The sequence below is a fragment of the Puntigrus tetrazona genome, chromosome 5 (genome assembly GCF_018831695.1).
Source record: "Puntigrus tetrazona isolate hp1 chromosome 5, ASM1883169v1, whole genome shotgun sequence".
Lineage (NCBI taxonomy): Eukaryota > Metazoa > Chordata > Actinopteri > Cypriniformes > Cyprinidae > Puntigrus > Puntigrus tetrazona.
This window is the reverse complement of record NC_056703.1, coordinates 28,335,912-28,353,613: the sequence shown is the minus strand read 5'-3', so window position 1 is coordinate 28,353,613 and position 17,702 is coordinate 28,335,912. Positions and strand designations below refer to the sequence as shown.

General features: G+C 38.1%; 1 protein-coding gene across 1 annotated transcript in view; it reads left to right on the top strand.

Annotated features, from left to right (window-relative positions):
- LOC122346138 (astrotactin-2-like) overlaps window positions 1-16,213 on the top strand; it is a 345,769-nt gene extending 329,556 nt beyond the window's left edge. Inside the window, 4 exon segments of the mRNA XM_043240825.1 lie at window positions 897-1,038; window positions 12,362-12,462; window positions 13,336-13,519; window positions 15,056-16,213. Of these exon segments, the coding sequence (XP_043096760.1) occupies window positions 897-1,038; window positions 12,362-12,462; window positions 13,336-13,519; window positions 15,056-15,293 (665 nt within the window). The 3' untranslated portion in view covers window positions 15,294-16,213.
- Window positions 16,214-17,702: the final 1,489 nt, after the last annotated feature.

Here is a 17,702-nt window from a genome sequence, read left to right as displayed (position 1 = left end):
CTGGGATTATTCAACACGGACCTTTTGCGGTCATAAGTGGAGTTACCATTCCGTTGTTTTCCATTTCATTAATGTCAAGTTTCAAAATATACAGAACTTCCTGAGATGTGGGGGCCACAAAGTGAAAGCAAAGGGTTTTGAGACCTTATAAAAAGATGTCTTGGCTTGGGCACTCTTGAGGTGTTGGAATGCGAGCGGGAAGCTTCCCTTATATACAATGTGCTTTCTGGGAAAGTGGCTAAATCATTCGTTCGTTCAATCCCCCTTTTCTAGACCTCCCCTCTGTTGCCCATTTTTTACTGTTCCCTTGGGATGCACAACCCAGACACGTTCTGCCATTTTGATATGTATTTTGGAACGTGTTAAAAACTGATGTGAGCCTACGACGCATGTTCGTCTAGCTCCAGAGTTGCTAAAATTGGAGGTGTCAAATGTTGTTTTTGCTGCTTGCTTTTTTCGTGACCGCTTTGCCTCTTAGCTCGTTCTGAGAACTTTTTTTTTTCCCGTTTACTCCATGAGCAAAAAGTTATTTTATAAAACGAAAGTAAATGGGGACAGTAGCTTTCAAGTCAAGTGAGATCCACCCGAAAAAGTGTCTTTAGGACTACTTTTTTTGTTTTTTGTTGTTTTTGTAAAAGGGTTGTGTAATATGTATCGTCTATGATAATACTGTAAATGCTGTTTTAATGATATGTGTTCTGAAATTATATATGTGTGTTCAATAACTAAAACTAAACTGGAGAAAAACTAACTGAGCTAAGCTAAGCTAACTGAAATAAAAAATGTAAACTTTTCTTTTAGCTTCAGTACCTGAAGTACTAAAATGACTAAACTGAAATTGACATGTATTTAGTTAGGTAGCTGCTAACTAACTTCTGTTCATTTCTGTTTGTCAGGAGAGGTTCTGAGCCTCATGGATGATCTTTTCTCGGGTCTGGGTTCCTCGTGTGTAATAGCGGGACGTAGAAGTGGAGAACATCCTCACAGTATGATCTACTCTCTCATTTTCAAGTGCCTGGAGCCCGACAGCCTTTATAAGTAAGAGCCACCGCAAACATGAATGTTGATTTTTTAATTTTTTGCTACAATGCTACATTTCTCCAAGTTTGTCAAATTAAGAAACAAACTCATTTAAGTCTGCATTTGAAAAGGAACATGAGCTTAAAATATACTCACCTTCATGCCATCCAAGATGTAGATATACAAACACAGATAACCGTAAGTACAGCTCACTCATGACATCTTGTCTGTATAATATGTGTTTATTGTGTTTGATCCAGTTTTATGGACAGCGCACTTAGTGTTGCTTAATGATCCTACCTTAGAGAGTGTCATACATTTGTGTTAGATACAAGGTTAAGAATAAACTATGCATGTGATTTAGGTTAGGTTTGTTCATTCATTGTGAGAACTCTGTTATTGTTATGATCCGGATAACATATTAGTACATGCATATTAGTTGTTATGAGATTACCTGATTATATTCTGCCTTCATTTCTTATGGAGCTTTACTTCAATGATGTAGCAATAACCCTATGCAAATACTACTGTTGGTGTGACCGCATCGATTCTGTTTATTGTAATTCATTAAGAAAAGCAAAATTGCTAGTTTAGTGAATGTATAATGGTTTTAATGTTGCTGGTGACATTTTGGTTTAATTGGTCACAAATTGGCTTTGAGCTTAATGACCGTTCGACAATGAAGACATAGCGACAGGAGGAATAAGAACAAGCATTGCTGTGTCAATGACTTCCCATTTTCATCATAAGCAAGTATAACTCGACAAAAATATTTGCTTTGGTGGTGTGGCATTGCTGTGCCACATCCTGTTTTTGGTGCTCATTCAAGGCAAATATTTAATTTGTTTGGAATATGGCTCTCTCTTGTCTTTCTTTTCATTGGGAAAACTGCAGCTGAGTCTTATTATCATCTGTGTATTGTGAACTTGATGGCTCCAAGTTAAGAATAACAAGATCACACTCAATCAGTCCGATTTGAGGGTCATCCTCATCTTTTGGAAGACTGATTTCAGTGAGATGACAACACATAACAACGTAATTTAAGTACACACACCACAAAAATGTAAAGATGTTTGACAGTTAGCAATAGCATACTGCTGGATTGGTGCTATGGTTCTGTTCGGGGCAAGAAATAGCACAGTGGGGTACAAAATTAACAAAAGCTTCTTCATAATACTTCCGGTACCTACTGACGACTGTGATGACAGAGCCACCCAATAGGCCAGAAGGTGAGACAAGGTCATTAAGAAGGAATGCCTGGTCCCTCTCCTTGATGCCTGTGTTCGGCCACAGGTGCTTTTCTGTGGAGGTCATAGCAGCCATTGAATGGCCAATGACACATGCTGTTTGTTTAGTTCAGAAGTTCAGCCCAGCGAAGATAGCATACCAACGTCACTTCCACCTGGAGCATCGTTATCTACAGTAGCCCTGACCGCCAAAGAAAGGGAGAGACTGTCACTGAGGTCCCACCTCCTGGCCATCTGACATCTGAAACCTAAAAATGTGTCCGTTTCACTCCTATTTATAACCCCTCTGGTGCACGTAATCAAATGACGTCGCCTACCAAGATTATTTAAGACGATTCTTCCTGTGTTTGACACACATGCTTTACAACTGATCAAACAAAGAATGTTCTCATAAGCTTTATTGAAATGAAGCATCGAGAGTAGCTTTTGATAGGGAATAAGAATCTTCAAACTGTAGTTACACTTTGTTGTTTGCGAATGTTCGTTTGAACTTTGATTTCAATGAAAAAAAGAATCATTGAAGTGAGATGTTAACAGTGGAACTTGCTACTATAGTTAGCTGACAATGCTTTTGGAAGATGTACTTATTGTGACAGAGGCACCAAGATACATACATTATTTTATCATTTTCCAATAACCAATAAATAATAATCCAATAAATAAGGCTATTGTCTATTCATGACAATTGTCATGAACTATCGACTGTGGTTGAATTTATGAAACACTTGAATGAACAGTCTACCTCGTTTTGGGGATTAAAAAATTCTGAGCACTATAAATAATAAGATTTTTGCAACTGAGTTATAATAAGCTACCTATATTAGAAACATGCTGTATACTGTTAAACATTTGTAGACGTTGAATATAATTTTAAAATTGATACAATTGAGCCAGCAGGACAACCATGAGTAGAGCATTATATTAAGCTGATCCAATCCACTCATTATACTTATAGATGTTTTGGTGTTAAAGATTTTGTTTGGTTTTTATAATGTGGACTGCAGCTGTAGTCTTTGACCTGCAAGTGAGGAATCAGCACAAATGTGATACATTCAGTCTGGATGCTTTGGAAGGACAAATCCTTCCAACACTGAACTAATGGTCCTAAGACCTCCGGAAAGTAAATTGATGTGGTTTGGATGCGGTGGTTAAAGTTTGCTAAGTGTGGTATTGCCCATTGTTATTTCTCTAAAATGTTTATGTAACTCTTCTTGGTGAGGACCCAGACAAGTAATAAAATGGCATTTTGTCTTCGTTGCGAGTTTAGGCCTTTAGTGACAAGACATGTCAGAACATGGTTTTCTACTGAACAGGATGAACCTCATCAGTGTCGAATTTAATTGTACCACCTTCTTCCAGAGTTTCTGTTGGAAGTGAGGGGTAAAAGAACATTGTGTACATTTTACTTATTATCTAAATGTTGTGTGATTTTCCATATCATTGCCAGCTTTGTCCCTCATATATACTATGAACAAGCAACATTTGTTATAGTTACCTTTGTTTCTGGAAAGATGCTCTCATTTTGGTTTTTGGTGACTTAACAACTCCACCACACATATCTGTTCTTCAGTAAGGCCTCAGTTTACGCAAAATATTATGTCTAACTGATGCCAAATTGGGTCATCTGTAGTTCATTTCATCAGAAGATGATAACAGTGATTTTGTGCTGCATTTCTCTGGCTTTTCAGACAGTATTTGCAGTATGCAGAGTCATAACTCAAAATTTTTTACAAGAGTAATTTTTGCCTGATTTATGGACCTATTGCTCAATTGCTCATTTTGTGCAATTTAAGTGCATGCGATTTCTGTTTGTTAGTAAGGAGAATTTTGGTATTTGGTCATCAGTAAATCAGCCTAACAAACAGGACATGTTTTCAAGATTTCAAGAATTACTTAAAAATCAGCCTAAAATGAGCAACGTTAGCACTGTTGAATAACAGGGGAAGTTAGTGGTGAAACTTTGACAACAGACCCTGAAAGAACGATCCTTTGAGGCCAGAATAAATCATTATCACTGACACGACGATTCATGATAAACCTGGTATGACCCATACCATGGCATGAATTATGAGATGCCTGAATTATGCATATGCTCTCCGAGGTTCAGGGTCCAAATCTCTGTTTAGCTGTAGACTTACTCATTGTAAGGATAAAACAATTCATAAACTATATCTGTTGGTACATCCATCTTCTACCCTTGTCTCCTTAAAAGTGTTTAATTGCTGTGCTGGTATATTTTTCAGTTTAAGGAAAAACCTTCAAACTGGGAAATACGTGTTATTTTAGTTATACTAATGCTTTTGAAGGCAACCCATTATGCGACTATGACAAGATCTTTAAATGCTTCCTGCTTTCTTTTTCCTAAATGGCTGATATTAAGATTAGCATACTGATGAGGAACACTGTAAACATTTTACCTCCAAAAGTATTTTTTTAAATGTGTTTGTGCTTCAGAAATTCCACACGTTTGGTCTCTGGAAAAATCCAACAAGATCTAGAGCATCAAACATCCCAGATGCATGTTTACAAGCACAAAGCAAACTCCTAACAGCCACATGCCAGTGATAAGGCTGAGGTTCGCTGTGAAAGTATTATCTTGGAGTTAATCATTTTTTTTGTCTGAAAACATGTGAGAAAAACTTTATGGACTGACTGAAAAGCCAGAACAGAATTGCTAGTTATGTATATTGATGTTATGTAAAGCTAAGTATTATCAACATAACTGCAAGAACAAAATTTAAACCAATTTGAGCTAAATAATAGACACTAACTAAGCATTGACTCTCATATTGAATTGAATACTGAACTAAATTGAGTTGAATATTGACCTTACTGTCTGTTCTAAAGCTGCTTTACGGCTGAATTTTTATTTGCTGTATAATTATTGCATCTTACAACATTAAAACTGTTTTTTTTTTTCAAATTATTAATGTGAAGCTACTTTAAAACGAAGCTTTTAGCTTTTAGAATAAAGCATTGTTAAAATCAGTGTGACTTGACTTGACATATTATCTGTTCTTCTCCTCAACAAACAGACGAATCCATCCAGAGACCCTTGCAAACGCCCTCTGTCTCCAGATCCATTATCATCCTTAAATTGCTAGTGTTTACTAAGCCAAACATCACTATTACCAAATTGCTTAAACTTATAGCTCCTGATTAGAGGTGTGTGATTTTTATCATTTACATTAATACTGCAGTTTTTGTAATGTGCAAGCTGACATTATCAAGTTTGCCAGTCACTTTGGAAAAAAAACTCCTATTAAGTCCAAAAGCATTCACTGCATGATGACACTAGTGAAAATATATTTACTAAACTGGTGTGCTAAATTGAAACAGCTGTAATTGTGTATTTCAGTATGCTAAATCTATTAGGGGTGCAACTGTACTTATTTGGTCATTTGAATTGCAAATGTTGACTTGTTTTTGTTGTTGTTTTTGTTTTGTTTTTTGACAAATGATTTCATGTAATTAGTGTAACCACTGAAATAGGTAGTTTCTCTCAACAATGTCCCTGTATTGAGAAAAATTATACATTAAATTAAGTAGATGTTGGGTGCACTGTGTAAACATGATGTTACTGTAGCTCTAGATTAAATGTGAACATATATTTACCCATCTCACTTGCTCAAAAACAGATTCAGTATTCCTCAAAATGACTGAAAAGTCAAACATCACATTTATGTCTCATTGCTAAACAGTGTTGAACTTTCTTCTCCTGTGTCTTAACCCAGAATGGTAGTCTGAGCAGAAACAGCACTCAAAACATTGTACAACTATGCCTTGACCATCACTAACAACACAGTCACTGTATAACAAGCACAAGTACCACTCACATTTTCTTTAGAAACCTTGTTCTTCTCACTTTACGTCTCAGTTGTTCTAGAAAAAAAAATATCAGAATAAATTATATGCACATGGTGATATTTGCTGAAGTCAGTGGAAAACAGCTATATGTCTGTCTGTCTGTTGAAGATCTCAACAGTGTCTTAATCAGTGCTGAGATTTGCCAAAAACAACTCATTTAATGGCTGAACGATAGGTGCCAGAAATCAAAACAGCCATGAGCTGTGAAAAGCCAAACATACAGGAGTAACCAGAGAATGGTGAAGCTGACGTGAGAAAAATGAGAGATGCACAACTTGTCAGCCAGGCAAGGGAAAAGAGAGAAATAGAGAGAGGGATTGTTCCTGGGGGGCGAAGGAGAATGTGTGTTTTGCCGGCGTGTTTTGACATTCCCAGCGATGAGCCAGACCACTTAGCCTTTGTTCTCCTGGGTGATCTTTATCACTGCCAGTTGTTTGCAGAGTTCCTCAAACTTGGAGTTGGATTTAAATGTCATTTGACATCCAGAGAGAGAAGCAAAAATAATAAACATGAAGTATTATAAAGAAAACTAAAGAAAATTGCATTTGAAATTCTAAAGAGTTACTTTTGATGTGGAAAGGATAGGTCGCAATTTAGATAAGTTTTTGAGATGGTAAAATGCAGTTTTACATATGATAGAAACATGGCTTTCAAACGAAATATTGCTATCAAACAGTATACATAGGTTCCTAGTTGATGAAGATGAATTGACAGAGCAGCCATCAGGTGTTTGACAGTGTTCTAGGTTTGGGGTTTTTAGGTTCAATAATTACCGCGTCTCTTTTTTTTTTTTATTTATTTATTTTTATTTAGCAGTAATATATTTCTCATCATCCAATTTCTTATATTGACTATACATTCCGTTAGCTTCTCAATTTGGTGTATTTCTCCATGCCGCAAAGAAATATATAGCTGAATATCATCAGCATGTCCTGATAATGTCACCCAAGGGTATCATGTGAAGCGTGAAAAGTAACGGTGCTAGTAGTGAGCCTTGAGGTACTCCATATTGCACTTGTGATCAATAAGTATGATTTAAACCATGCTAAGGCACTTTCACTAATGCCAACAAAGTTTACTAGTCTATTCAAGAGAATGTTGTGGTTGTGTTAAAACATTTTGTCTTAAAAATGTTGTGCTGCAAAAGATGTGAGACTTAAAAATAATGGTCATGCATGTCCGTCAAATGCGAGTTTACATAGAAACACAATGGAAAAGTAGTGCACTGGAAAGGAAAATGCATTCTGTGTGAATAGCCCCTAAGAGCGGTAAATAATTCAAAGCAAGTAAACACAAAAAGTACATTTGGCATTTTTGCACACCTTAACACATTAAACAACCCAAAACAGCAAATTTTCCAGAGTTTCCCATCTGAAGTCCTTTAACCAAACTACAAATTGTCTGATTAAAAAAAAAACAAAAAAAAAAAACAACAACACTCTACTGGGCGACCGCTCAACCACATAATTCAAGCAATGTGATTGTTTGAGCCAGTGTTGTTCCGATGAGATTGGCAGCGGATGGTGGATAGCCTGCATTCGGCATGATGTCTTTTGGTGAGGTTTAGCAAAGGAATGCCACACTCCTTCAATGAATAACAAGATCAGGCAAACTATGCGAGCCATGTATAAACAGACCGTATTACAAACAAAACAATCAGCTGGTGGTTATTGAAATATGGATTTCCAAACAAAGGAAGAGTCAAAGTGTCGAAACCGTGCCGTGTAAAGAAATGTCCCCTTGAAAGTGAACAAAATACATTTCTGGCATCCTTCCGTTGTCTTATGGGTAGTCAGCGAGCATATCCATTTCATCAGATTCATCTGATGGCAGTGCTGCTTGTTTTAAAACAAAACCGGAATGAAGAAATTTCTGCTCTGACTGGCAATTTGGGGTTGGATGCATGCAATGTTGGTTACGGTATGAGTGCACAACAGCATTTCCTGTAATGAAGGAATTTAAATAAATATTGAAAATGTGCTTTTCGATTTAATCTGATATTAGCACACTGCATATGAACTTGGGACTAATCTACTTAATTCATGGTTGTAGTAAACTTGACATACCATACAGCTGTACCAAGATTCAGAGCTATACTGTAATGAGGTTATGAGTGACAATTAACTGTGAATATAGTCCTCACAAATGGTCATCATTTTTGTTGCACCTTTATCTGGGACTATATTGTCAAAACAGCATGATTTGTACCCATACATAGATATAGCCTCAAATGTAGTTTATCACACTATCAAAATCATTGTTGTAGTGAATGAAAACAGTTTTGTGTATCATTGTGAAATTATTAATAATTCAAACACAACCAAATAAACCAACAATATATAATGCTCAGTTATTTGCCTGAGTTACTGTGGCATTGAAACAAAGACAGCACTATAAATACAATATAGTTTTATCTAAAATCTGATGCATCCCTTATATTATGTCATCTTATTGCCCAGTTATTATGCTATGGAAATACATTAATACATTAATAGTGCCATAGAATGCCTTGATACAATATTTTTAATTATTCTCTGTTATCAACTAAGGTACGTTGCTTATGTAAGGGCAAATTCTTCAAAAACAGTTCCTGTTCAGGAACTCAAGCAGCAACGATGACGTTATGGGGAACGCCTTCCAGGACAACAGCTCTGAATCGTGTGTGAAATCAAACAAATGAAATGGTGGGACTTCATAGGCGGGTAACGACACTGGCCAGGAAGCATAAAAGCATGTAGAATGCTGCTGGCTTCAGCTTTCTGTCATTCAGCGAAGTGCTCTGTGTGTGTGTCTGTGTGTCTCCCAAAAAAATAAAAAAAAAATAAAACTCTATGCTATTGCTTGTGTGTTCAACTGTACAAACGTTACATCTTGCTTCACTCCCAGAAGGATGGCATCAAGGAGCTCAGGCGAACCGCTGACCTCTCTACGTGCCACCAAAGAGACCGCTTGTGCCATCAGGCTGTCTATTGCTGTGGAGAGGCATCTTTGGCTGACTCTATCTGATGTTAAAGAAAGAGATTGAGTATGCCTAATGGACGCCCCGCTGTTGCCTCCCGGGTCTGTTCGGCAAGGCTGTTAGTATGGTCGTCGACATATACCAGGAGGCGCGTAAGCAGTTTCAGCGGTTCCTCCCTCGCTGTTCTTCAGCTCGAGAGGCTGCTGGGCGAGAGCAGCCTCACACGAGTACCCACTCCTCATATGAGACACAAAAGCAGAGAGTTGCTGCCCGAGCCTCTTCTCAGTGAAAACATTGGTGGAGTGGGCAATGCTCTGCCACGAAGCCCTCAAAGTCAAAGCAGGATCTGAGGGTTGTGCTTCAGACTAAGAGACTAGCAAAATAAGCCCTGACAGTCATGCCACAGGGCTTCAGAGGGCAGCCCCCTTCCAAGAGCAACGGTATACAACGCATTTCATGGTGCCGTCTGCTTCCTCAGGGGACCACCTGACTAACCCTGCCAGTGTTATAGGGCGTGGGCATCCCTGGCGAGCATTACTCTTAGTCTCTCCTGACCAATATCTTAGCAGCACTGGGAAGCTCACCATTGGGCTCGCACAGGAAACTAGAATCGGCGCCCTCTGTTGGTGCATTGCATCACAACAACTAGCTAGTCCCTTGCTTACCACCAGAGGCCAGTCTCAAGAGACTGGTTCCCTAAGTAGATAGTTCTGCCCAAACTGCCAAGAAAAGTGCTTTCTCCATCTAAGAGAACATTGGTGTGGTGTGGGATTCGACCACAATGCAGGCCTGTATGACCCCTGCTCGGATCAAGTCAATCCTCACAGCAGTCACGAGAGTAAAAGAAGGCCGGCTTCAGGAACAGGGGTATTTCCCTGAGGAGAAATCCACTTTACATGATCAAAGTGTCACACCACGCTGTAGGTGCCTTAGACATGTGGAGGAAACCCTGGTTCCTACATCAGGGCTCAGTGCTGGGAGCTCCTTGTCACTGAGTAACGCTAGCGACAGACGCAGTCCCAGAGCTGGTGGAGCAGATCTGGAGAGTGTAATGAAATTCAGCACTGCAATCCAGTGCTCCATCTTAGAGGAAACAGTACGCCCTGAAAAATTAACTTTTCACTTCATGGTGTAGAGACTGCCAGCTCAACCCATTTAACTGCCCAGTCAGTACTGCAGGCAGGGTCTCTCCAGGGGTCACCCACTCCACCCTGAAGGTTTACGTGGCTGTGATCTCAGCCTATCATGCCTCTCTCGGTGGACACACAGCTGGTAGAGACCCCCTGGTGACAGGTTTCCTCCTCCGTGTGCTGAGGTTGAGGCCTGTGCGATCCCAGGTTCCAACATGGGATGTGGTGTTAGAGGCCCTCTGTGGGCCACCATTTGAGCCCATAGAAAAGATCTCTGATCACTGCTGCTAGCACTGTGTTCTCTGAGGAGAGACATTCAGGCCATCTCAGTGGCCCCTTTGTTTCTAGAGTTTGCGCCTGGCATGGCCAAGGCATCCCTGTACCAGCGAACAGGTTACAATCTTAAGGTCCCAAAGGTTACATCACAGCCGGTGGTACTCCAGGCCTTCAATACTCCTCCCTTTTGGGAGCCAAGCCTGCAAAAAGCTAAATTGTATATGCCCAGTGTGAGCACTGGACATGCACTTCCACAGAGCTGCCTTGTTGAGAAAAAGTGTGCAACTCAATCTTGCTTATGAGTCCTCTGGGCTCCTGCCGGGGCTAGGAGTCAGAGCGTACTCAACATGAGGTGTGGCAGCCTCCAAGGCCCTGTTATTGGGGTCTCGTTGGCTGAGATTTGCAAAGCTGCAGGATGGTCTACCCCCCATACGTTTGTCCATTTTTTGGGGTTTGGACTTGCGAGCCACTCCGGACTCTTCTGTTCTCTCCCCTTAGCTATGCAAATACACACACTAGGCAGGGATTTGCAAGTCTGTGGGTGTGGACATCTTGTTCCACATAGCGCCAGTTTCTGAAGAGGAATGTCTCCAGGTTACATATGGAGGAAACAGAAGGATGAAAATATGTATTGTAATACTTTCTCTAGCAATTATATCGTTGGGTAATTATACTGTAAATAAAATGCAGGCATCAGGGATTATTACCACTATTAATATGCTGGGCACTGAAACAGATGCATGATCACTTTTTACTTTCACTTTTGATATTCGTGATGCTCACACTGTTTATACTGTGGAGCATCAGTACTTGCCACACATTTTACAAGATCACATTTGCCATCAGTCATCTCTAGTGAAATCTTATGTATTGTGATGTAACAGGCTTTCACTAGCAAGGAGCTAGCCATGTGCCTTTAGTGGATTGCGTTATTTAATAAGAGCACGTTATTTGCTTTCTGTGTATTTCTGAATACAGACACGTCACATCTCCTGTGCAACCTGGAACATAACATTTATTCACAGTTGGCCTTATGTTTTTTTTTTTTTTTTTTATTCACAAAATTTACACAAGAAGGAGAAAACAATGGTGTTTGAGGCTCACTGTATGTCATTTCCATGCGCAGAACTCTTATTATTTAAATATGCCAATGTAAATACAGTTTTCCATTCTATGGCACCTTTAAAGACATAACAGTATGACTTCCTGTAAAGCTTCTTTGATACAAAGCTTATTCAAATAAATCTGACTTTGCCTATTTACACTTAGTGCAAAGAATTGTTTTTTTTTTCCTAGACTTTGTGCTTATAACCTCTGCCTAATATAATTATTATAATTGGACAGAGCCCGTTACACTACACAGTGAACTAGTCAGGATCAGTCTCCTCAATGACCCAAGTGTTCATGCCAGCTGATGGTGGGCCATTTCTCCCTGTGATTAGCAGCGGAGCCAGGGCTGTTTAGCGCACGTTGTGCTGGGTGGTCTGAGAAAATGCTGAGCAGCAGCTTTAATGTGTTTTGTATTTGCCAAACGGAACTCCGTCATTAGAGGAAGTGGGAGTCCCATTTAAGCTGCTATTAGCTGTAATAGCTGTTTTTTTTTTTCTTGACATGCACGCAATTTTCCTAACTTAACAGAATCCACTGGAATCCCTGCACTCCTTCCTGCATGTTTTTAGTGGTCTCATAAACAAGAACTCCAGAAACACTTTTTCAGGGACACCTTTCGGTTTTAATGATTTTGTTGCTTGACGTCATGTTTGTGTTGCCTAAACCCAAAGTTATTTTGTTTCTCAGTTACAAAGGCACTTCAAAACAAAGGGTAAGACTCACACTGAAACAGACTTTTTCTCATGTTTTAGGTTCACTCTGTATGCCGTGGACAGCCGTGGCAGTCGGTCAGATGTGAGTTTTGTGACTGTCCGCACGTCATGTCCGATGGTGGATGACAGCAAAGCAGAAGGTACATTGCCATTCTCCTTCGCTCCATTCACACATGTGAAGGAACAGAGAGATCGGCGCGCCAGTGAAATGTCATCTTCACACCCATCTGAGGTGGCAGCTCTTCATGTCCTGCCTGTTTACGATTACGTCATCCATAGCGGCTAGACCATTTTACTCAGACAGAATTCACAGGTCTGGCGGCAGTATGAATCACAGGGAAGTGCTGCACTCAATATCCATGTCAAAGTAAAAGTAAGATTACAGAAAGTTCACTCGAAGGAAAGGAACCCATACAAGTCATAATGTGATGTGACAAGAAACAATTCAAACACGTTAGGATATCTGAACTTTGGTGTGTTTAATTATATTAAAATTGGTGAATCCTAAAAGACTATAGTTATTAGTTATACCTAAAAGTATAGTTATTATTGCAACATTGCAAATGTACAATAACAAATATATGTATGCAAGTTTTAATAAAAAAATACATAAAAGAGTGTTTTGGTTTACTTAAATGCTTGTCGGCAGTACACTTTAACAATATTTCAAACACAATAGATGTAATTATTAGATGACATTATTATGTACCCAAGACCAGCTTAATTGGATTCATATAACTAGAATGCACTTTAATTTAATTAAGTTTAACGTTGTCCAAAAATCTAAATAATTACATTTAGTTCATGCTTAAGCGTATTCTTTTCACTACTCCTTTTTTAAAAAGTGACTTCTTTTTCAGAAGGCTCCACAAAAAAACAAAAATAGGGCAGTCATTTGTCAGCCATTAAAATGAGAGAAAACATCTGAAAAGACCAGATTTTCTTAGAAAGCTTGTTCTTTGAAAACAGACAGTTCAGATTTCACATGTCAGATCTACTTTCTTCTCAAACAGAGATCGCAGACAAAGTGTACAACCTCTATAATGGCTACACCAGCGGAAAGGAGCAACAGACGGCCTACAACACCCTGATGGAGATTTCACCCCCACTGTTGTATCGTGTACAGCATCACTACAATTCACACTACGAGAAATTTGGAGACTTCGTGTGGAGGAGCGAGGATGAGCTTGGCCCCAGGTTAGGAACACAATGTCCAAACAAAGCGATGCTCATGATAATGCTGTAGTACTTTGCTATTCTTTCACACCTTTTGCTTATTTCTTTAATAGGAACCATCTAATAATCATTTGAATCAAATATAAACAAACACGCAATTTTATTATCATTATAGCCACTGTCAGTTTTGTTGATCACTTTTACAAAATATTAATGGCTGCCAGAATGTTTTGTTTCATCTGATTTTATCTGATCATGCAATATGTCAAAAGAATGAACAGATCCTCTGCTTTTAACCAAAAAACAGAAACAATCATACATAAATATTCTTGCTTTAATATTTAAATATCTTGCTAATTGCTAAATATCTTGTTTAACCAACACTTGAATAGCGGTTATTTCTTAACTTTTTTCTGTTTTTTCACTGGTCAAGGGCTATAAATAACCCCCTATGCTTTTGTCAAAATGTTGTTTACTTAAAATGATTTACTGTTTTCATCCATTTAACATGTTTGTTTGTTTTTTTTAAACCAGTGAAGTAGGACTTTGGTACATCTTTAAATGCAAATTCATAATTGTGTTGTCTTTGAAATACTGCTGGACATTCATACATATTTAAGTGCCGCTTGATAATATGAAGGTTTTTATCATCAGCCTCTATATTTTTATGTGTAACACAAAAAGGAAGTGTGCACAGTCCCTTCCACTGGCCCCTGGTTTAGCTCTGCTTGGCTGGGGCCGTCAGAAGGTTGCCATCCTAAACTCTCTGTGAATGTTTGTGTAATCTGTTTTCTGGCAGAACTAGCAGGGGAATGAAACAGAGACCACCAATTACAGTTCATTTTGCCTTTTTGGAAAGAACCAATAATCTTTATAAATATCAACACAGACTTTGCATTAGGATTAAATAGCATATTTTTGTAGCAGTAAGTAATTCTAAAACAGGGCATATGTTTCATGAAAATTATTTCAAAACAATTTGGGATCATATTGTGAGTTTGAAGAACAATTACTGTGTACTTATATATGCATAAATATATACTGTATGTGTGTGTGTGTGTGTGTAATTGCATCTGTAATTAATTTCTGTAATTACATTTATAATCACACAGTTCCTAACACCTTAACCCACAATGTGTTTTAAGATACAATATGAACACAATAAGTACACAATGAGTATATATTTTGATGTAAGTGCATAGTACCTAAGGCCAACTAATATAAAGTGGGACCAATATTTTTCATATATATCAAACGAAAAAGTAGAAAATATATTCTAATGAAGTCAAGATGGCTTTTTACGTAACATCTATCTGTCTAAAAATGTCAAATGGCATAAGGTGGAAAATATATTTTCCTGGCACATTCAAAACAATTTCACGTCACAAAAAGTTATCGTTGCTAATGAGAGGTTATACAAGATGGAAATACACGATTCTGCAAAAGCAACAAACAATCAGTGTTGCAGAAATGCAGACAGTTTCACGTATTTGAACCTCGGTTTGAAAGCTACACTTTCATCGTCCACACTAACAGCTCTCTTTCTGGTCACAACAGGAAGGCCCATTTGATCCTGAGACGAATGGATCGGATCAGTCTGTTCTGCCGCTCGCTGCTCCGCAGTGGCTTCATTCAAAGCCGAACAGAGAGTGTGCCATACATGCTGTGTCGCAGTGATGACACGAGACCGGGCAGCACTTTATGGCACAGTGCACTTCACGAAACCCGGCTCGCCTGCCTGGAGAAAGTCATATCAGTGCAGCGCAACATATATGGAAAGTCAAAATTACGATGAGACGTTTGGACTCGACCTTCTCTCTTTATGGTCTCCAGCTTGGCTGTTCTTTTTCTAAATCCAAATGACTTTGAGACTGTGAGAGGAGATTTTGTTGTTTCTTTCTCTTTTTTTTTTCTTTCTTTTTTTTCACTTAATTTCCAAATAAAGAGAGCCTCGGATAGGAAAAAATGTATTATTATTATTACTATTGATAATATTTCTCTTCTAAGGTTTTCAGTTTTGGTCGAAAGACTGAACTACTGAAGGACTATTTACGAATGTAAGAATTTAACTGCATGGTGCTGCAGAACTCCAAACCAGGTTCCCTGATACTCATTTTGCAAACATATCTCTTGGAATACCTAGCCAAGCAAGACAAGGACATGATCTCTCTGTGGTTTTCCTTCTTTTCTATTCAACCCTTTTTGACATCAATTCTATTAATCTTTTTTATAGTTTTGCCACAGTTAATTGAGAAAACTATCTAAGAATATTGTCAGGGTCACAGTAAATGCTTCTGAGAACAAGTATAGTCCTGTCACGCATATAATCTTTAGCCAAAAGAATGTTCCTTTCCAGTGTCCAAAGAAATGAAAGGGGGTATTGCTGGCCAATGAGACCAATAGATTTCATCAAAGTGAATAATCTAATGTATTTGGAAAAGGATTGTGGTACAAAAGAAAGCATTGTGCAGAAATCGTCTGTAAATGATTGTCTGGGAACAAAGTGTTGTTGAAAATGCAGTTGGAATTGAACAAACGATAAGAACTTTGCCTCAACACAATTTCAGTAAGTTACTATATTCCATGCTATATTCATTGTGATAGTTAAATATGCTATTGTAAATACAACTGTAAATGCAGTATGTAATAAGTGAATATGATTTTATGTCTGTTGGGGGAAGGGGGGGTCTATTAAATATGTATATAGAATCTCAAGACGTTTTCTTGTGTTTTATCTAAAAGTATATGAAGAATCAATTCAATTGAGGAAACCCCTGTTATACTACACACTGAGGAGATACAGAAGTTGTCACTGAGACAGTACCTTTTAAAAAAGGTACACTTTTGTACTTATTAGGTTCAAATATGTGCAATTATGTACTAATATGTACCTTTTAGATACCAAAATTGACTCTTTAGGTACGAAATACGTACCTTTTAAAAAGATGACAGCTTTTGTACCTTTTATTTATCAGTGTACTTCACTGGCAATCTCTATATTATAGAATTCTGTTGTACCAGCCCAATATCACAGCGATTGCACATATTTTATGAGGTGGCTAATTTGTACGCCTCATTTGTACAAACTTATTTTTGCAAAATCATACATATTTTATGAGTTGGCAATTCATATGAATTTGTACAAATGACCTAAACTTAACCCCGCCCCTAAACCTACTAGTCACTGTGGTTTGGACAAAGTGTACAAAATTGTATGAGTGAGGTCGTACTAATTAGCCACTTCCCAAAATACATATAGATCATACTCATCACACACCTGTTGCAAAACTGTAAGATGCTCAGCATTTATAAAGTAAGTCAACATAGGTTAAGGGTTAAGGTTATAGGCCTTATACTTGGTCTGCAATATTGTTTGTTTTCTCCATGAGCACTGATGACTTAACATGCACAAAATTATTGGCTGTCTGTTAATGCACATGATTTTCAGATTCATGTGTTTAAAGGCAGATGATGTTACTAAAAATAATATTTAGTGTATTCCATGTAATGCAATGTGTTACATGGATGCATTATTTTCTACATACTGTACATTATTGTTTCTCTTCTTAGCACTGCTGAAATGGGCCAATTTATAGAAAGCTCATCATTCTAAAAAGTGAGGTGTACTCTGATTAGCCAGCTATCCAGTGCATTGTGACTGGCCGAATACCGCAAGCGTTTGATGGAAATGTTATGCCCCTTAGCATAACTTGATGCTGCGTCCTGGCCCTTTGAAACTAAAACAATAAAATATTATGTTTTTTTATAAGAAAACATAACTTACTTAAAGGTTGTGAGTCAGCAGCTTTGCATAAATATTTGGGGGGTGTTTGAATATAAAACCACTCTGTGATGTAGAAAAGTGGGGGCGTGTTAAAATGAGACATTTTGGGGGGTGGGGACAAGTTATAACTTTTTATGAAGAATATCTTTTTAGTTTTAAGACTTTCAGCACTAACAGCTTATAACATTCCAAAGAGAAAGGAAAATTTGAATTTGCAAAACTTTGTATGAACCCTTCAATCATTTTAATATGTCTCTGCGACTAGTATAATAGTAAAAAGTTAATGTATAATATATAAATAGTTTGCTGAAATCCCCAGAGTACTGTTTATTAAAAATATATAATTGTTAGTTCATGTCTCCATGTATTTTGGTCAGTGTACAGTACTTGGGAAGTGAAGGAACTCTGAAACCAAATGGA